This window comes from Lytechinus variegatus, chromosome 2, assembly GCF_018143015.1.
Source record: "Lytechinus variegatus isolate NC3 chromosome 2, Lvar_3.0, whole genome shotgun sequence".
NCBI lineage: Eukaryota > Metazoa > Echinodermata > Echinoidea > Temnopleuroida > Toxopneustidae > Lytechinus > Lytechinus variegatus.
Window position 1 is genome coordinate 43,533,505 of NC_054741.1, and position 22,652 is coordinate 43,556,156.

At 39.2% G+C, this 22,652-nt stretch overlaps 1 protein-coding gene across 1 annotated transcript in view; it reads left to right on the forward strand.

The window, feature by feature from the left end:
- Positions 1–22,652, forward strand: part of LOC121406823 (tyrosine-protein phosphatase non-receptor type 1-like) — a 50,209-nt gene that overhangs the window by 25,826 nt on the left and 1,731 nt on the right. Inside the window, exons 4-5 of the mRNA XM_041597692.1 lie at positions 2,240–2,460; positions 22,489–22,626. Of these exons, the coding sequence (XP_041453626.1) occupies positions 2,240–2,460; positions 22,489–22,626 (359 nt within the window). The remainder of the gene's footprint in view (positions 1–2,239; positions 2,461–22,488; positions 22,627–22,652) is intronic.

A 22,652-nucleotide genomic window follows, 5' to 3' on the forward strand; every position in this document is an offset into this window, starting at 1 on the left:
CTTAGACAAGCAAAATCCTACTGACAAATTGCTAAGACTAAAGCAAATAGCTTATCTCGTTTATGGAATACGGACCAAGACCGCTTTGATTGGTGCAAGTGAGGTCTTTTTAGAATTTTCCATCACTACGGAGGATAAAGTCTGGTGTCCGATTCGGGCACTCAAATGGTACCTAGATAGAACTAAGAATGTGTGTAAAACAGAACAACTTATTGTTATTTTGCGCAATCCTTTTACTGCTGCTTCTCACGACTCCAGTTTGCGCTGGATCATCGAGGTGATCCAAGCGGAGTCTTTGCTTATGATTGCAAGACGTAATGCCCATTATATTAAAAGTATTATAACATCGAGAGCACTCTTTCAAGGTGTCCCTCTCAACAATAATTTGAGGGCCACATTCTGGCTTTTAGCCAACTCTTTTACGTCTTTGTATCTGAAAGATATACCCTCTGTTGAGGAGAGGTTTGCCCCCTCAGCCTCGAAGACAGTGACCACCTCATCTACATCTCTTGAGAACTTAGTACACTTTACTTTTTTCTTGCTTCTTGCTTTCGACATGCCTCCCATGCATGAATCCGTGCTGATCTCGCAAAATCAAACAGAAGCATTGATTTATTGAAGTAAATTATGAAAATACCTGAATTTCTTGTTTACCAGATTATGCGGGTATCTAAACAGAAGAGAAAAAATCAAACAAAACACTGAAAATTGAAACAAAATTGGACAAGGAATAACAAAGTAATGTCATTTTAAAGATTTGCATTGTTCCACTGAATCACTTTGCGGCATGTTAAAATGAATATTCAATGAGCAAATTGATGATGTCATATCCCCTCTTGTTCTTTAAGATTTCGTTTGTGAAATTAGGTTTATTCAAATTTTTCTACCAAGAGATGAAAAAAGGGATGCTCCGGGATGAAAATATGATTTAAACAGATAAAGAAAAACCAGACAAACAAAACACTGAAAATTGAAATAAAATCGGACAAAGAATAACAAAGTTATGGCATGTTAAAGATTTGCATTATTCCTGTGAAATAGTTCTCGGCATGTCATGAATATTGAATGAGCAAATTGATGATGTCATATTCCCACTTGTTCTTTTTAATTTTGTGATATGAAATTAGGTTTATTCAAATTTTTACTACCAAAACTGAAAAATTGGATTGACAACTGATTAAGTGAATAAGAAATTGATTGCTGCAACTTTTTTCATTATGAAGGAGACACATTATTCATACATGAATGAAAAACTGAAACAATTATAATATCATGTAATAACATAAGAAAAAAGAAACGTGGGGATGTGACACCATCAGCCCACCTAATAAATAATCATGATCATGTGCATATAACTATTTTCACAAAATGTTGCTAAACTTTATAAAATTCAATAAACCCTGTTATTTGTTCTCCGATTTTGATTGAATTTTCAGCATTTTGATCTGTAAATTTTACTCTATTTAGATATAAATATTTTCAGCGTGGAGTGTCCCTTTAAATCCCTGTCTCTGTTTCCTTGCCTAGATGGCAACCTGTCCTAGCTTCCAAGAGCTCATTACAAGGAATAGCATAATGAAAGTTTGCTTGGGGTAGACAGGCGTGCGTGTTTACCTGGAGATGGTGCTAATGCTATTATTCGGGAGCTTGTTATTAAGACATAACTAGCAAAATCAAGCGTATCGAGTTATCTTGCAAATAAGAAAATTAGATAAGCATTATCATAATCTTCTGATTTATTCAATACTGTTTATCAGTACAGTTCAGGGTGCCATTGTTTAAAATTTACTATAATGATAAATGATATTTGGCATTTATATAGCACTTTATCAATCTACGACTACTCAAAGCGCTTCACAATTATTACCCGGTCACTGGATTCATAGCATTTCAAGCAGCCTGCTAAACCAACCACAATGACGATTGTTTCCTACCTGTACCCAATCAGCACCTTGGTGAGAGTGGCAGAGTGTGGATTGATGCCTTGCCAAAGGACGCTAGGCCATGGTGGGATCCGAATACACGACCCTCTGAAGGCGAGAGTCAGAACCGCTAGACCACGGTGCTTCCACATTGTTTATAGGTACTATGATGGTCACTTTACCATCCTATTGAATCATAGTTTTCATTTGGCCATTAAGCATTGTTACCTTTGGAGTTGCCAATAACTTCAATTTAACAGACTCAGCTTTGGAAAACCTGATTTTACCTCAAAGTGTTTGTTGTATTATTTGTGCAGAATAACCCGGATGTGGAGTCAATACCCCCTCCCCTTCCTCCTAAGAGGCCCTCACGCCCTAAATCCATGGTGGATGGACAGACAATTGCATACAAGGCTGAAGAGAACAATATGAAGAATAAAGGGAAAGATGGACAAAAGGGTGGAATGAAAGATGGAATGAAGGATAGTGTCAAGTCTACAGTCGATGGTAACTCCCCAAGCCCACCAACAAACTCAAGGTAAGAAAGGAGACTTGGTGACTGTAATACAAAGTGTAGCAATTCAGTGGATTCACAATATAGGTTGCAGCTGACAGGCCAAAATTTTGCTGCTTTCCGTGAATTCTTTCTCCACTTTTGCCAATCGATTTTATATTTGAAGCATCACAATCACATTTCAGTACACTGCATTTTGCGCTGCCTGCACCTTCGCGGAATGTCCATCCTGGGTTAGAAATTTGACCTATTTGCTGCAACCGATAGATGGTGCACCATATTATTGAATCCATCAAATTGATCGTACAGTTGATTTGTGTGCTTGGTTGCACATAATTTGGGAGATTATATGCCTGTGATATGTGACCTCTTCATCTGTGCAATCCTAGAATATTTTCTGGGATTCTAAACAAGCTATCCACTACAAATTTATTTTTCCAAACTTTAAAAACATATTATGCTCATTTTTGTCTCACCTGCATAGCAGAGACTATAGGCACTGCTTTGGCGAGGGTGGCATCGTCAACATTGAAATCGTAACCAAGGTTAAGTTTTTGAAATGTCATAACTAGGAAAGTGTATGGATCTAGTTCATGAAAATTGAAAATAAGCTTAATCAAGTATTATTAAACATCTTGCCTGGCTTTCAGGTCACATGAACAAGTTGATTTAGGTCAATGAACTGTTGGGGAATCAATATTATAATCTTAACCAAGGTTAAGTTTTTGAAATGGCGTCATAACTTTGAAAGTTTATGGATCCAGTGTATTTTGGAACCAGATATGAATAACATATGTTGCGTTTGGTGAGCTGAAAGGGGGCTATTATAGTACGCTTAGGGTGTAGAATTTGTGGCGTACATGGGGTGGGGGTGATGGTTTTGAACATGTCCAAATCCTTTATGCGTGGATATCTTATCAATCATAAAAGATGTCAATGGATACACAGGCTTTTTGGTTTTGTTGTCTCACCTGCGAAGCAAAGTGAGACTATAGGCGCCGCTTTTCCGACGGCGGCGGCGACGGCGGCGGCGTCAACATCAAATCTTAACCTGAGGTTAAGTTTTTGAAATGACATCATAACTTAGAAAGTATATGGACCTAGTTCATGAAACTTTGCCATAAGGTTAATCAAGTATTACTGAACATCCTATTAGAGTTTCATGTCACATGACCAAGGTCAAAGGTCATTTAGGGTCAATGAACTTAGACCATGTTGGAGGAATCAACATCGAAATCTTAACCTGTGGTTAAGTTTTTGAAATGTCATCATAACTTAGAAAATATATGGACCTAGTTCATGAAACTTGGACATAAGGTTAATCAAGTATCACTGAACATCCTGCATGAGTTTCACGTCACATGACCAAGGTCAAAGGTCATTTAGGGTCAATGAACTTTGGCAGAATTGGGGATATCTGTTGAATTCTCATCATAACTTCGAAAGTTTATGGATCTGATTCATGAAACTTGGACATAATAGTAATCAAGCATCACTGAAAATTTTGTGCAAGTTTCAGGTCTCATGATTAAGGTCAAAGGTCATTTAGGGTCAATGAACTTTGGCCGAATCAGGGGTATCTGTTGAATTACCATCATAACTTTGATAGTTTATTGGTCTAGTTCATTAAACTTGGACATTACAGTAATCGAGTATCACTGAACATCCTGTGCACGTTTCAGGTCACATGACCAAGGTCAAAGGTCAATGAACTTTGGCCGAATTGGGTGTATCTGTTGAATTACCATCATAACTTTGAAAGTTTATGGATCTGATTCATGAAACTTGTACATAAGAGTAATCAAGTATCACTGAATATCCTGTTTGAGTTTCAGGTCACATGATCAAGGTCAAAGGTCATGTAAGATCAATTAACTTTGGCCATGTTGGGGTTTTTTGGTGAATCTCTGTAAGTTTATTGGTCTAGTTCATAAAAAGTGGACATAAGAGTAACCATGTATCACTGAACATCTTGTGCGAGTTAGAGTAGTATTCAAAGTCAGCACTGCTGCTATATTGAACCGCGTGATGCAGGTGAGACGGCCAGAGGCATTCCACTTGTTTTGTGTTGAAATTGTGCTTATTTCATGGATTGTATTTTGGTTGATAATGGGCGTTTTTTAGAAAGAGGTAGTGGTTTGAAGCTATAGGTACTGGGTTAGAATGGTGATATTGGGAATAAGAAAGAATTAAATTGTTATAAAACAATGGGTCATTGTGTTATTAATTAATGTTGAAAATAAGAAAACATGGTTTTATTGTCTCACCTGCGAAGCAAAGTGAGACTATAGGCGCCGCTTTTCCGGCGACGGAGGCGGCGGCGTCAACATCAAATCTTAACCCGAGGTTAAGTTTTTGAAATGACATCATAACTTAGAAAGTATATGGACCTAGTTAATAAAACTTGGCCATTAGGTTAATGAAGTATTACTGAACATCCTATTAGAGTTTTATGTCACATGACCTAGATCAAAGGTCATTTAGGGTCAATGAACTTAGACCATGTTGGAGGAATAAACATCGAAATCTTAACCTGAGGTTAAGTTTTTGAAATGTCATCATAACTTAGAAAATATATGGACCTAGTTCATGAAACTTGGACATAAGGTTAATCAAGTATCACTGAACATCCTGCCTGAGTTTCACGTCACATGACCAAGGTCAAAGGTCATTTAGGGTCAATGAACTTTGGCCGAATTGGGGATATCTGTTGAATTCCCATCATAACTTTGAAAGTTTATGGATCTGATTCATGAAACTTGGACATAATAGTAATCAAGCATCACTGAAAATTTTGTGCAAGTTTCAGGTCTCATGATTAAGGTCAAAGGTCATTTAGGGTCAATGAACTTTGGCCGAATCGGGGGTATCTGTTGAATTACCATCATAACTTTGAAAGTTTATTGGTCTAGTTCATTAAACTTGGACATTAGAGTAATCAAGTATCACTGAACATCCTGTGCGCGTTTCAGGTCACATGACCAATGTCAAAGGTCAATGAACTTTGGCCGAATTGGGTGTATCTGTTGAATATTACCATCATAACTTTGAAAGTTTATGGATCTGATTCATGAAACTTGTACATAAGAGTAATCAAGTATCACTGAACATCCTGTTCGAGTTTCAGGTCACATGATCAAGGTCAAAGGTCATGTAAGGTCAATGAACTTTGGCCATGTTGGGGTTTTTTGTTGAATAACCATCATATCTCTGTAAGTTTATTGGTCTAGTTCATAAAAATTGGACATAAGAGTAACCATGTATCACTGAACATCTTGTGCGAGTTAGAGTAGTATTCAAAGTCAGCACTGCTGCTATATTGAACCACGTGATGCAGGTGAGACGGCCAGAGGCATTCCACTTGTTGAAATTATTAATGAGTTTGTCTACAAGACAATAAAACATCATGTTAACAAATTAATTAGTTTCACTACATAATTGTTTGTTGAAGGCACAGTGGCAGGATTTTTTTTCATTTTCAATTCTTGAAAGGATTGCAATGTACTGGTTAATGTTTTGATCTTCTTCAGACTACATGTATTATGTTCCTAACTTTTGGTTGCTGGAAAAAGGACAGTTGTTGATAAAAAAAAATTGGTGGTGAGAGGATGCATTGCCCATACAGGGAATACATCCTCTCACCTTGTGTAAATTTTGCAACAATGAAAGTTTGAATTCAAAATTTAACCAAATAGACCAAATGTTAGCTTTAAATTTTGGAGAAATTGCTGGTAGAAAGTCTAGAACCGCTAAATGTTGTTAATTTTTGGTTGAACGGTAATTTTGCGCAGTTTAGTTGAAGATTTATCTCCAAAATCCAAATAAATAATTATTTTTGTCCTAAAAGCAACTTTTGTTTGGTTTTACCGATCACCATTAGACTACCACGATAGATATGTAAGCAGATGAAAAAAGGAACAGTTAACGATAGGCCTACTACGCTACATAGACACCTGTTCAAACATTTAGAAAAAAAATCATTTCATTTCAATACCGAAATGATTCAATTAAAATTTAATGTCGGTTTCTCCTTACGCCACGGCCATGCCACTTGTCTTTACCAGCCACCATTCTAACGTTACAGTTCACACGGCATGACAGACATAACGATTAAGTCATGTCGAGATTTATTTTCAGTTTCACAGGTTTTCATTCACGCAAAAGCGCCGACATGCACACATTTTTTCACATTGCTATTTTTGGGGAGATGAATAGGCCTACTCGATTTCACATTCGGTAATCATGGGTTTTAGGAGCATAAATTAACCACCCTCAAATGGGCCAGGCTGTTGCCATCTTCACCCAGCAGGCAGGGTTGGCAGAGCGCCCAACCGATAATTTGGGATTTTGGCCTGATGTGCTCCAGCTCCAGCGGTGCTCGGCCTACCCTGCCTGCTAAGTGCTAAGTTAGTGGTGGGCGCATGGGCGAAGATCAGCCGAGGCAGGTGCGCGCGCCTGCCCAATCACCTAGCTCTCGCTTAAACAAATCAACTAGAAACCGCTTTTTCTGGTAGTGATATCAGATACTTTTCACTTACCCATCACCCTGAATAATACAGACCCATCACCCTGAATAATATGGCGAACAATGTCAATGATGACCCACATATGTGATATGCAGTGTGCACATGTGATGCACTAAATATAGCTTCGTTTTCTTTTCCGAATATTTTAGAATAAAAAACGTGCACGATGATCAAAGTGAACAAGATACTTCTCAAATCGGAAAGTACCCGAGAGCAACAAAACCTCCCTACCCGGGGGATGTTGTTTACACTATGAGAAAACCTACTAAAAAAAACAATACCTGAGTATTCATTGAAAATAAAGAATAATAAATTAGTTGCTATTCATACCCATTCTTTTGTACGCACAAATATCGCCCGACGATGAAACTTTACCGACTTTACGAGTTTTCTTGGACAATCACGTTGTGCATCTTTGAAAGGAAGTGGCTCCCCCGAACGTATTATGGTATGGGGTTAAAAAAAGTCATCAATCACATGACATACAATAAAAAACCATATTTTCTTTGTAATCAGTTCAACTTTTTTTATTTCAAGTCAGTGATATGTAAGTTAAACCATTAAGTGTTGTATCTATGTATTTCCCCCCAAAAATGAAAAATGCCAACATAAAAAACAAGCGTTATTTAGTGACGACCAAGATTCTGCTTACAAAAGGTAATAAAATGTTCTGAAAAAGCTTAAGATGTGAAGAGCGCCGCAGACGGCATTCCAGGATCAGAGCGTCTAGTTCATGAAATTTGGACATAAGGGTAATGGTGTATTTCTGAAGATCCTGCCTGAGTTTCAGGTCACATAACTAAGTTCAAAGGTCATCTAGGGTCAAGAACTTTGGTAATGTCTCGGATATTTGTGGAATTGTCATCATAACTTTAAAAGTTTATGGATCTTGTTCATGAAACTTGGACATGAGAGCCACAACGTATCCCTGAATATCTTGTGCCCATAACAGTTCACATGACGTCATGACCTAGAATTAAAGGTCATTAAAGATCAAGAACTTTGGCGGGTATTTGTTGAATTTGTATCATGGATCTAGTTCATTAAAGGCAATGACTAACGTTGTAGACATGTAATTTAAAAAAATCAAGTGAGAGATGAAACATGTATATGAATGCCTTTCTATCAACCTAAAAACTCTGAAACCAACAAAAACATCGAAAGAAATGCTTTTGATAGGTTATAATTGAAGATTTTGTATAATTTCTATCGTGCCGATAATAATTCAAAACAGTTCCAACGGCTTAATTTAAAAATCGTTGTCTGTCTCCCTCTGTGTTAAGAGACCGTGTAGGTCTGCCAATCAAACTCGCAGTTCCCTCCATATATGGGCATGCATGATACATGCGATTGCGACGTGATCGCTCTGTGCCTGTGTGAAACTGTGGAACAGCTGCAGCACATGCAGTCAATGGATTACGCAACTATATACTGCCACGTTTATAGTACCGGCGTGTATTTGTACATAGTACATACAGTCTACCGTACGTGAGATGCGCTATAGTTGGTTCATTGGTTTGCTGCAGTGTTGTGTGCTCAACTCGAAAGGTAGAAAGTTAAAAAATAAACCCGAAATGGACGAAGGTAGGGAGAAGGGAGGTACCAGTCGCGGTCGTGGAAGACCTCGAAGCTACACAGAGTCCGCTAAAAAAAGACGGAAGAAGGAAACAGACATGAAGTTTTTTTTTAAACCGAGTATAAAAGACGTAGAAACAACCATCTGATTTTTTTTTTGCATGGTCAGCCCCCCCCCCCCCGGCCCCCGCACTTTTTTTTTCTAGACGTAAAAACCAATCTGACTCTTGGCATGGTCAGCCCCCCCCCCCCTCTCCACTCTCAAAACCATTCCACGGCCCCTGTATACAATTTGATGGTTGTAATCAATACTATAAATGGTCTTCATTCATGTCTAAAAGACCCCTTGGTGAATTACGTCGACCACTTGTTCAAATCACCGATTTGTCTATCATGCATGCAGTCTGAGTATTAGGTCGAATAAGAAATGAACAAAATGGTAGTTAATCCTCTAATGTAGAAAAAAGGGAAGGGTAATTTTATAGCATTGCAGACGAATGGAATTAGACCAATTGAAACAAGTTTAAGTGGGGTTGACCAAGTAGCAGCTCCCATGTAATTACATTCAACTTATTCTTCTAAAATTGAGTCCCGGAATTGAGTACAACTGTGCTTGTCGAAAACGTCTGATCAACACGGTTTAGCTAGATGCATGGACTCAGCTCTGCTCCATGTGTTGCTCCATTCTACTGTAATGCGCATGCTCCATCAATTATTTTGCTCTAATTGAATTATATAATAAAAACGAGATAATTACCACCGCTTCATCTTCGGAGGGACAAAAATAACGAGGCAAATAAGCGTTGATCCCTTCTTCATCACTCGAACTTGAATCAAAGTCCATGATGTCCTGCTCCTCAAACTTTGAACGATGACGAAAAAAACTTTCTTTAGATGTGTGGTTTCATTGATCTGACCAATGCCACTGGAAGAAGGAAAGTGCCACACAGATACTTCCGATAATGCACTTCAGATACCCTTCCTTATGTAAGCATGGCTATCCAAAAGACGCATGTTTCGCACTTTGGGACTGATGGGCATAGGCGGATCCAGGGGGGGGGCCGAGGGGCCCGGGCCCCCCACCCCCCCCCCCCCTATTGGCGGAGCAAAAAGAAGAAAAAAGGGAAAAAGAAAGCAAAAAAGAGAAGGAAGGAAAAAGAGAGGAGAAAATAAGAAAGGCAAACATAAGAGGAGGAACATGATTGAATAAAATAACATGAGGGGAAGAATTTGAAAATATTTTTTTGAAAAATCTATTTGTTAGGATATAAAATTTTCGCTCTCGCTTTGCGCTCGCATTGTCTTTTAGGGGATTTGCATATTTTGCTCAATATGAAGCATGAAATATCAAACTTTGAAGTCAATATACAAAACATATTTCAGCTGGGAAATTGAACTCTCATTATTTTGTTTGATTTACGAATTGATTTTTAAAAAGTGCTCTGTAAAAATGTCTGTGTTATGGTCTGAATATTATCATTTTGATTTGTCAGGTACCTATTATTTTCCTGTATTCCATAAAGTTATCAAAATATCCCGCTGTTCAGGTCAGATTGTCAAAACGTATCAGCTAGCGCTGCACGCTAGCATTTTTAATTAGTGAGTTATGTACATCCCAATGATAATTCTAAATCAAACTACTTTGATGACAGTTTATCAAAAATTTCGGCTCGCGATTTCCGCTAGCATTGATAGATATTGTCATGCATCTTATGCATAATTACAAAAGTGTTTTAAATGTCCAGTTTTCAGTCCATAATATTAACAGATTTCGCGCTCTCATGCTTGGGAGGAGAAATAGGAAGATAGTCATCATTTTCATGATGACATAATGCCCTTATAGAATATGTCAGCTCTTTTTTAACTGATCCATCACAATTCAAAATTTTCCCACAAAGTGTTTGCAATACAGAGCTTAAATTGACCGTTTGTTAGATCGGAATATATATATTTTTAGCTCGCGCTTTGCGCTCGCTTTATTGATTTTCATGATAAGAAAAGTACTTAGAATACCCAAATTCTAGTTGGAAATCTAAAACACACGTTTATTCAGATACGCAGATTGTTCTCTCTTTAAATCATTATCCAGTTTCAGATCACGATATCAAAAAGTGTCTGCTCGCATTATTAATGATTGATAATAACTTATCCTTTTCATGATTTACAAAACATGATTAGAGTGTCCAGAATTTTTCCGCTCGTGCTTCGCGCTCGTATCAATAAAGTTTAGTTTATATACATAGAGTCCTTCCAAGATTACAAAAAGTGCTTAGAATTTCCATTATTTAGGTAAAAAAGGTCAAAAATTTTCAGCTCGCGCTTCGCGCTCGCAATGGCTAAAAGCAAGCTGTCCATAACAGGTACAATTTCAAGCAGTTCAAAACGTATACAAAAATTTTCTGCTCGCGCTCTGCGCTCGCATTATTAATGTAAGGAAGATCCCCACTTACTCATCCTTTTCATGATTTACAAAACTAATTTAAGAGTGTCTTGTTCAGTAGGTCTAAATATCGACATTTTTTGCTTACGCTTCGTGCTCGCATGTTTAATTATATACCTAATTTACTTCAATAACTCCATACATCTACTTGATTTGCTAGTTCAGCCCTCTGGACTGCCATACCCGAAAAGAACTCCCAAGAATTTAAAAAGCGCGAGCGCGCCCTCTCCCGTTCAGGCTTACTACCCATGATCACCGCGCAATTAGCGTCCATCTTCCTCTTTTGCTTTCGGCAAGCCATCTGTCAAGACGTGCTCAGATAAGTCTCCTAAAGCTCAAATCTTTTTTGAGCTTTGGTATATTATTTTTGCTTATCTGTTGTGCATTCTCCCTTTTAAATTCAATCTTTCCGTTTGTGTGTAAGATTGTGTTCAGAATTTACACCCGGCGCGACTTTTTAGCGTGTTTTTGGTGACACTTAAATTGTTTTCCTAACGTTTGGGTTCTCGTCGCGCCGCATCGCTAGCGCGTTCGCGAGGCACCGGGTTTGGCCTGCCTACGTGGCAGCAAGCCTTCACCTCCTGCCATGGTTATTGTTCTTCACGTTCAAAGTGTGGTGGTTTTTGGTGCCGTTTTTGAATTAAATTCTAGACAGCCTTTACACTTTGTTGTCGAGGGTGTTTTTGTTATTTCTTTTTGCAGGTTGGGATCTTCAACTCTGTTCCTTCCTTGCTTTCCGGAATTGATTTATTAAGATTTTCGATTGATTATTGATTGATTAATTCTTCAATTCTTTTTCCTTTCTGTTCTGAATAAATTTCTTGATTGATATTTTATTCACAGGCGGATCTTAAAGCTCAATTCTTTTTCCTTCTGTTCTGAATAAATTTCTTGATTGATATTTTATTCACAGGCGGATCTTAAAGTTCAATTCCTTTTCCTTTCTGTTCTGAATAAAATTCTTGATTAATATTTTATTCACAGACGGAACTTAAAGCCCTTTTTCTCTTCTGGGATTGTTTAATTCGACTTACGCAATTATAACTTGATTGATTGGTTATTCAATCCCCCCCCAAAAAAAAAAAAAAAAAATTTTTTACAGGTGGGGTCTTCTTCCTGTTAGGAATTTTTTGACCTTTCCCGGAATTGTTTTCTTCGTTCAATTCCCTCTCCCCTCCTAGTCTTATATTTTTTACTTCGACAGGCGGGCTCTACGATTCTTTTTTGAGGATTTTCTGTGTCATTCTTCCTCTTGAAATCGTTACTAGAGGCGTTCCTCCTTCCTCCTGTTCTGAATTTCTTTACCTTTCCACAGGAGGTTACGTTTTTCCTCTTGGAAATTATCGTAAAATTTCTCTTATCTGGAATTGTTTGTCTCTCAATCCCTTTTCTTCCTGCTCTGAAATTCTTGTTTTTGTGTTTCTTCGCAGGTGGAAACTTCGTTCCCTTTTGAGCTTGCATTCATTTTTGAATTCTTCGATTTTTTCCTTCGGGCACAAAAAAAAAAAAAAGAGAATATAGTAGGGGAACCTTGTAGGAGTTTCTTTTTTCAAAGTCTCCGACCTCCTTTCTATTTTCTTACAGGTAGATACCTAAACTATTCTTAGGTTCTTCTTCCTCCCTACCCTTCCCCTTTTGAATTGTTCTGTTTGCTCAAACAAATTTCTTATAGGAGGAGGGAAAGACCACTCCGGTCTCCTCTTTTAATCTAAGCGAGATCTTTGTAATAATAACAAAAAAAAAAAAATTCTGGATTTACGCGACGCGTACTTCTACATTCCCAACCATCCAGCTTCGCGCCGGGCCCTCCCGTTCGGGCTGCGACCGACGCCCCGAGTGTTTACTCGCATAGTCACCACTGTGGCAGCCTATTTGAGAAACCAAGGCCTGCGACTCTTCGTCTATCTAGACGACTGGCTTATTGTCGCAGACTCGGAGGCAAAGTTGCAAGCTCACCTCTCCTTGCTACTACGGGTGACTCAGAGCCTCGGGTTCATGATCAACTGGGAGAAATCGGAGCTCACTCCCTCCCGCGTTCCCATGTATTTGGGCGCGAGGATAGATATACCGAACCAACTCGCGCGGCCCAGTTCGGTTTCTGGCCTGAACCTCACTTTCTATTCGAAAGTAAGGGTGCCCTGTCTTACTTAGCTCCTACCCTTGCAAGGCCAGAGTCAGGGCTAATACAGACGCCCGTCCTCCAGCGATCGCCGCTGAAGAGAGGGCGACTCCGATACGAGCACCATCACCGCTCAGCGGTATGTCTCACTACCTCATAGCTCTTCGAACTTATGAGTATGTATATCGGATCTGAATGTCACGGTGATTAAAAGTTCCATGTACTAGATATCCCTCCTGTTGACATTCACAGCTGTTCCCCGAGTCCTTCCCGGTTGGGTAAGCATCATCTCGGAGGAAAGAAACCGCCGTACATCTCTGTTGGCTATGTACGTGCGTTCAAGCTTGTTTAAAGCCCCAGACTTCTCTGTCGGCATTCTATGCCTACTTTCTGGGCACACCCACCGTACAGGGTCGGCGAGTTTACACCAAACTGTACGCCGCCAGACCATCGGTCGAGCTCTAACAGTCTATCTTATAGACTGCCCTCTATGTGGGTCAAGCTTGCGGGCGTCTCCGCCGTTTCCTCCTTGTGTGGAGTGGTCTACGGTGGATGTCTTACCGTGCCCGTTTGTCGAACCGTCTTCTTATTTAGAAGCTTTTTCACTCGGCACACTCGAGTCGCCTCGCATGCTGCGTTCATCCTCCCTCCATGCAAGGCATGTGGCCATGGTCACCGCACGACCGAGGATGATGTAACCGTGGATGTATGTATGCTTATGCCTACCTAACCACGATCACTACGACCCGCTTTTTCTCGGGCCGACTGTGGATGAGTCTCTCCATGTAAGTGATTTACTTCACTGGAGTTCTTCTTTTAGAAACTTAGATGCTCATCCCCTGCTGCTTAGGGCGTCATTTTTGCCGCCCCCCGCAGCTTTTTGGAACTCCTTATTCTCCGATATCGGACTGTTCCACGCTGCCGCAACCGGCGCCGGCGATGCTTGCTCTTACGATCACCTGAGAGACCAGGCCTTGTGGCTGTTTTCATAAACAACTGGTTCTCACCGCAGACTGATGGAAATTTTTGTGATTACTTTCCTCAAGTCTCCTTCCTCCTTCGCTTGTTTCTTTAAGCGAGGACATCGACACTCTTAGCCAGTTCCCGTCCCTAACTTGATAGGACAGGGCCGTTGCTACCTCATTCGATTCCGTTGGGAACGTAACAGTTGAGGTATCATATCTGGCGATGTCTGTTCGTTAGAACATCTCTTGATTGTCGCTTTCACGTAAGATCATGACAGAGACTTTTCGCCAGCTCCCTCTGGCGTACACTTGCTGCTGCTAGGGATTCCCCCGCCCAGCGGACAGCCATCGCAGCCTAGCCTCACGGGCTCTCTCGGCGATGGTGGCTTGAGCCAAGCCACCTCTTCCACCGCGGGCACTGCACCCTCAGATGGGTGCTTCAATCAGTATGGGAGAAAGGGGATCCTGAGTTCTCTCTCGATCACTCGGTCTATCACACTTTTGTCGTGATGTGTACCGCGCTGTTTCTCTGACACGCCCAGTTGAGCTGTTTTGACCAGACTGCTTTATTCTACATAGGCAGCAGGTCCGCGGCATTCCTTATTAACAGGATGGCACTCAGTCGCTTTCTCGACCCTTGACTGCCTTACGAGTGGTTTTCTTCTTAAATCCCTACTCTCCGTCGTTCCTGGTCCCCTTCGGACCGCTAGTAACTTTTTGCCACAGCTCTATCAGAATTCTGCAGATTTTCTGCCCTCACGCATTTGAGACAGATATCGAATTCTGGGCGCTTTCTCCCACGCGGAGGCTTCTGAGATATCTCGCCTTCTCAGATTGTTCGATTGATCACTTACTGAGCCTTAAAAGCTTCAGTTTTCTGATCACGATTCTTGTTGAAATTTTCAACAAATTCCGAATTTTACGCTCTAGTCAGCTGGTGATGTTGTTCTCCTGACACTAGGCCGAGGGCCCATGATACTGAGTATTCCTGAGTATACAGGGCATTCCTCTCGAGGACATTTTGAGGGCCGCCTTTTGGCGCTCAACTAACTCCTTCACTTCATTCTACTTGAAGGACATTCCGTCCAGCGAGGCGAGATTTGCTGCTTCGGCGCTTAAAGCAGCTGCGGCTTTTTCCCCCTCTCCCTAATTTTCGTTGTTTTTGTTTTTTAAATTTTCTTAGGCTTACAATTGAAAACATGCCTCCCTACGGTTTGAGTCCGTGTTGGTCTAGCAAATCAAGTAGATGTATGGAGTTATTGAAGTAAATTATGAAAATACTTACCTGATTTTCTTATTTACGAGATAACTCCTACATCTACTTGATACCCTCCCACCGACCCTCCGCCTTGCGTAGCAACATGTTTGAGCGTATGGGCTTGCAAAAGTTGAGGAAGATGGACGCTAATTGCGCGGTGATCATGGGTAGTAAGCCTGAACGGGAGAGGGCGCGCTCGTGCTTTTTAAATTCTTGGGAGTTCTTTTCGGGTATGGCAGTCCAGAGGGCTGAACTAGCAAATCAAGTAGATGTATGAGTTATCTCGTAAATAAGAAAATCAGGTATTTTCATAATTTTTGATATGGTATGTTTCTGAGTCATGGATTTGCAAGTGAATTTCTAAAACAAGTGCAGATAATTTTGTATATATTTATATTTCTATAATAATTAGTTGCATGATTAAAGGTACACTTTAAAATATGTCAGAAAAAATATACTTAGAGAGACAGAAAACAGAAGGAGATGGCATGGTGAAGCTCAAAATCAAGAGTGATGTGAAAGTTAAAAAGAAAGAGCAGGAACGGAATATGAATATGAATAAAAGACTGAGTAGGAGAATATAAATAAACAATGGTTAATTGGGTACTGTACACAATTTTTTTTTATCAAATCAGAATGCATTAAGCTTCAAATGAATGGTCTGAAGTGCAAAGGACTCTTCTTACCTTTGAAGGGGGGGGGGCATTTTCTGCTAAAAAGTATTATCAGCCCCCTATTTTTTCGGGGGGGGGGGTTAAGTTCCTAGTCATAATCCTTTAACTGTAATTTTAATGAGGTCATTTTCTAAAGACCCACCCCCCCCCAAAAAAAAGAGTAATGTCTAGCTTTAAAAATGCATTGACCCCTGAGGGACAAAGGTGTAGACTGGTTTGAGCATGGGGAAGTAGAACTAAAAGTGGTATGGGGAGGGGTGCACATCTCGGGGAGGTGGAACTAAGGTTTGGAAAATCAGCTGTTGAAAGTAGAAGGGGTACACATTTTGTTTTGCTTGCCAGTGTTGGAACTCCTCTGCTTCAGCGGAAGGTTTCATATTCACCCACTGTACCTCCAGCCTATATGCCCTTAAGGGGATGCGTTTTTTAAGAGTGTTTAACATTTTTTTTGTTTCTAATGGCCACTGCCTTTAACCTTCTTTGATGTCAGATTTAAAGGACTAATCCTGCCCCTTCCCCCAAACCCAGAAATATTAATGAAGGTGATTAATACCCCCACATTCTAATGCAGAGAAGACATTTAGAATTTAATATGAATCTTTACCCTAAGATGAATATTTCTTCCAATTTAAATGAGCACTGACTAAAAACAGGGGAAGAAGTTTGATCCACAATAAGTTTTTCTACATTTCATATGTGGCTACCCTGGTACAGTAATGCACTCTCTGACAAATGCAAAAAAAAAGGTTCTTGCACATCTTTACCCCAAGGCCAATGTGTAAGCCGAATTTCACGAGAATTGGTTCAAAACTGATCAAGTAGTTCAAATTGCAAGTTTTTTACCTAAATTTTGCCATATGATATTTTGTTACCATGACATAACAGTTTCTGAAACACACACAAAAAGTGCCTAGTACATCTTTAATTCAATACCAACGTGTGTGCCAAATTTCATTAGAATTGATTGAAAACCGACGAAGCAGTTTGAATTGTAAGATTTTTTCCCAATTTTCACCATATAATATGTTACCATGGCAACAAGATTTCTGAAAGACACACAAAAGTGTGTCTTAGACATCTTCACCTCAAGACCAATGTGTGTGCCAAATTTCATGACAATCGGTTAAAAACAGAGGAAGTGGTTCTAACTGCAAGATTTTTACCTTATTTTTGCAATAATACACTGTTACCATGGCAACACAATTTCCAACACATGAAAAAATGTGTCTTGCACACCTTTACCCCAAGACCAAAATATGTACACACACACCAACATTCAACCCCCTCCACAGTCACCCTTCGGCTTGGTTAGCATCTTCATTTAGATATTTGGTGCATTGAGATGCGAGGACAAACAGAAGATCTGTTCAAAAAGGGTCTGAATTCAAGAACTATTCCAATGCAAAATAACACACTGCTATTGAGTTTTGCACTAGCGCTAGTCTATATACCTGACAAATCTGAACTCATAAATTCTGACATTTTCACCCATTTTTTCACTGTTCCTGCAGCCAGATTTTTTGGAGCATACCCCATTCTTAATTCTTATACATAAACAAAGGTCTGGAGAAAAAATCACGCTTTTGTCCACCGTGTCCACATAATTCCGCTAACTGACCAGACTAATACTTATTCTTTATGATTTAAAGCTTTTAAGTTTATAATTATATTGGTAAATCCCGGTCAGAAAAGATCATGTCACCATTCCATTCCTGATTACTATATTACATGAGCATGACCCTAAAATATTTTGATGATGATGTGATATGTATGAAATCAAATGTGTTTTATTGGAAAATTTAGCCCTTTTCACACATTCTTTTTTTTCCAGCAATTTGGCGATCGATCAAAATGTCTGCGTATTTTGTATTGGAAACCATCTATCGGGACAGACTTCAAGATCTAGGTCTGAATAACATTGCAACATACTTCGTTTGGTGCTCAAAAGGTTATTTCTAAAATAGAACATCGTCGAGATAGTGCTTGATTCATGACATTTGAAAAAAAATCTGATGTAAACAATTCAGAATGCTTGTTAATACTCGACAAAATTCAAAAGACAAAATTACTTATTATTTACCAAAGTTAATCAGAGAGTTTTAACATGACAATTAGAACAATAAATTAAACACTTCCCATGTAGAGAACAATCGAGATGAGAAAAAAAACTTGATCAGATGATGTAATGTACTGATAAGCAAAGCTTGTTGTTTCAACAGTATTTTGACAATTATATTACAGATGGCACCGCCAGTGTTTTCAAAAGTATGGGGGCTAATGGGGGAAAGGAAAATTTTTGGGGTGGGGTGACAAAAATGGATTAAGGAAGAAATTATCTTCCTCCTTCTCCCACCTCATCGATTTATGAAGATAAAATTATTATGAAATAATAGAAATGTTAATGAAGATAATACTTATAATAGAGAAATGAAAATGATTGCGATAGTAACAGCGGTGATGACGATATCGATAACTATGGGAGGTCATAGACCATGTACAGCACAAAGTATCAGACGCAATTTCAAATATGATTACATGACGATTTCGATACGAAATATTCATCATAAATCTAGATCTAGTACATTAATATACACTTATCTTTGTAGAATAATGAAATCGCCGCTCAATATCGATAATTCTGATGATCACTATAGCAGAAAAGCATACGTGGGACAGTGTATTATAATATTTCCTCGAAAAATAAGTGACATTTGATGGAATTCTCAGTACTTTTACGATTTTCTTTCACAGGGCTATTTTGCAAATATTTTTCATTTATACAAACAGACACTTCGTTGGTAAATTTCATTGGATTCTGATCGAACTAATTTTCAGATCGTTACCACAATTGGTATTTATCGTCAATTCCGAACATTACGTTTAATACGCTTAACCAATTACCGGTAAATGAAGTTATTCTTTAGTCTGTTACATGTTGTTTATATGTTGTACACTCATACCCCGAGAGGGGATCGATAGGGTGAATAAAATGTAAATCTAAATTAGGGGCGGATCCAGCCTCTGCCAATAGGGGTTGGGGAGGATGATTTTTTTTTCACCCATATTTTCCCGATCGGCCGCTCAAAGTTAATTTTTGTTTATTTCTTTGAATTGGTTGGCCCAGTGGCATAATGATTATTAAAGTTATTTTCTAAGTCTTCCCCTAATCTTATTTACTCGCCTTCCTCCTCTTATGTTTCCCCTTGTTTCTCATCTTTTCAATTCTTTTTCTTCCTTTCCCTCTTTGTTTCCCTTTTTTGCTCCGCCAATAGGGGGGGGGGGCGGGCCCTATGTATACAGCATAATGTCTAGAGGTCAGGGATGGATCCATGACAGGGGGAAAAAAAGGTTTCACTTTCAAGGGGGGGGTGGGGCACACTTCTGTTTTGGCGGCATTTTTACATTACAAAGTTTAATTGTGCCTCTCATAATGGGGGGGCCAAGGCGGCTCCCCCCCCCCCCCCCGAATCCCCAGTGATCAAAGGGTACCGGAAATTTGAGGATGCTGCATCATTCATGGCATGCAATTGTAAATGTCCAGTCCGTGCGCATGCGTACTCTCATTCCGAAGACGCAAGTCATGAATTTTGGAAAAAATAATTTCGCCCCCTCCCCCCACCTGATCACGGCCTCTGCGAAAACACAACTCTGCTCTCTCATGAATATTGATTTCGATGCAGAGGCAGAAATCAGGATGCGCACACATTTGGTCAAACAACAAGAAAAGATGAATATCAATCGATGACAGTCGTTTTTAGCACAATCACACATTGACGTCGAGGGACATGGAAGCGCTCATCTGGAGAACACCTTTCCAATTGGCGAAACGCTATAAGCACCGCCTACTGGTGGCAACGGCATGGTCTTCTGTTTCGTGTGAAATGAAATCGACGGGTTGGTTCCCCCACAGTCATTCCAATCGGTCGGAACGGGTAAATATCATAGGTCCAAGATCTCATGGGCAATGACATAGCTAGGGAAGCGATCTGCAGATGTAAGAGGCTTTCCTATTTGCAATTCTCCCTCTCCTTTTTTGTCACCTGTTTTTCATTTTAATCTTTTCACCTCCTCATTTCTTTATCCCTTCCCCTTGTCATGTTTCCTTGCATTAATTGTTCTTCCTTTTATCTTTGAATCTTTAATCCATTTTTTTCGCCGCAAATAGGATCCCGCTTCAACCCCTATAATCATTTTGCTTTTGTTATCTTTCCTATCCTGATAATTACTGATGTGGTATAAGTGCTTTAGGTTCCTACATAAACAATTTGATAATTATATTTCTTCGGTACACGATTGTCCTGTTCTCTTTATCATGTTTTTTCTTAAATCTTCTAGTTATTCCATTTTCTCTCAATTTCTTTTAATTCATTTTCCTTTTATCTTTCCTTTTTTATTCACTTATTTTTTGCTCTGTATATCTTTTCATGAAATATTGCTACAAGGGGTTCGCAATCAGATAAAGTTGCGGCTAATTTAACTCCGAGCTTATAGGTTTCATTTTTCTTCATTCTCTTCTTGATACCTCAATGAACAAAGAATAAAGAACCATTTCAGCATGGCCACTGCATGTCTTCCCCTCTGTTCACCTTTCACTCTTTCCCTTTTCCCCCTCTATTTCTCCGGCCCCATCGTCCACCAGCTCTCTCTTCTTCTTTCCCCTTATTTTCTGTCTCTATCCATTTCAATATTCCAATTTGTCCCCCCTCTCCCGTTGATTCTCGATCCTAAATTTCTTCCCCTCTCAAATTTCCTAGTTTTTTCTCTTTCAACTGTATTTCCTCCATATTTTTTTTCACCCTTCCTATTTTTCCTGATATTATTTTCTTATTTTCTCTCTGTTTCCCCTTCCTTTTCTCTCCCTATGACTTCGTAGTATTCTTCTTCCTCTTTTCACCTTCCCTTTTGGTCCCACTTCTTTAAAACAAGGAGATAAAGAAAATTAAGAGACGATATGTTATCCTGGGGAAATGGTTGCCCATCCAAAAATTGAACAAACTATTTAAAAAAGTTTCTAATAAATCTTTGATCTAGCTATGCCTAATAGTGTCAAGCTGTTCCGGTCATATTTATTTTATCATTCTATTTCCTTCTGTTTTTTTTTTTTTGGGGGGGGCTCCCGACACTTGTTTCAGATGCGAGTAATAATGAATATGCCAAGTTGATGTGAATTCTGCGAATGGCTTGGGCCTACAAAACGAAAATGTGTGGAATCTTATTTTCCCACCTAAAATCTCATAAATTGACTCTCTGCCAATTGCAAAAAAGAGGTTTTCATGGTTATTGCAGCAAATTCGAAAGATCAGTAACGATTTATGACACGTGCATGATTTTTTATTAAGCTACCGTGGCTTTATGAATGCACCCGAACTTCCATTATAGATGCGAACCACGGTTCAGAACAGTGACACCAACTCTCCAATCTGACAGTCGATATGAAGGCACGCATTTATTTTGGTCGTAGCGGGAGCTATTTAGAATAGATTCTTCGGTGTTTCGACAGAAATTAAGACTTGCGGAAAGACGAACAAAAGAACGGTGGCATCAATGGGCCTTTGATGGCGACCGTTCCTTTGAAGACAAGGGAACGTTGGGTGGGAAAGCCGAAGCGAAAACCCGGATGCGGGAAGAACGATAAAGAACAGTGCATGGACTTTTGATAAGCTCCCTAAAAAAAATTGGCAATCCTATGCTCTATAGTGGTTTTATGTGCGAGAATGTGCGCGTAACCGTGTGTGCGCGCAAATTTTTGAACTGCTTATAATGACCTGATTCGTACTTTGGTCAAAAATTGATTTTGAGCATTTAAAAATTTTGACGTGTGCATCGTGACCTTTACATGACTTTTGATGGCATGGACAGTTAACCCTTGACCTGAAGTTAATGTGATGTAAATATTGTTAATTTTTGATAATTGATAATGAAGATATGATTGATAATGTGATTTTTACAAAATGGCGTCTAGATGACGTCATGATAACATTTTGACCTTGACATTGTTTTATACACATCACATGATAAGTCCTCATATCTGATGATATTTTGAAGATAATTGATGATAGATTTGGAGATTTTGTGCTTACAAGAAAAGGGCGGAAAAATAAAATAAATAATAAAGAAATAAAAAAGAAAATTCATACAAAACTAATAGTAGATCTCTCGATTGATAGATCCCTTAACCTAAAAAGAACAAGTGGGATATATTTATACATCATGTTACTCATTGAATATTCAGAAAGACATTCCTAGAACTGTTTCACCAGAATAATGCAATTCTTGAAAGTGCCATAACTTTGTTATTCTTAGTCCGATTTTGATCAAATTTTCATTGTTTTGTTAGTCTTATTTTTTTCATTATCTGTTTAAATCATATCATTCTCAGCCTGGGGCATCCCTTAAGAAGTTCACCATCTGTGAAGTATTTGTAGCATCCATATGAATGTTGAATTCATCCATCAAGTCTTCACTCTTGATTTGCCCTTTCTCTTCTTCTTGCAGAGTGGTTGACAGTCAAGCACAGAATGAACTGAGAAAAAGGAAATGGGAGGAGAGGGAAGAAAGGACATTTAAACTCAATGACAAGATCTCAGAAATGAGGCGAAAGCAGAGGAGAGCAGAGTATTGGCAAGAGAAAAGGTCATTAGTACGTCTCGGGGTAGGGG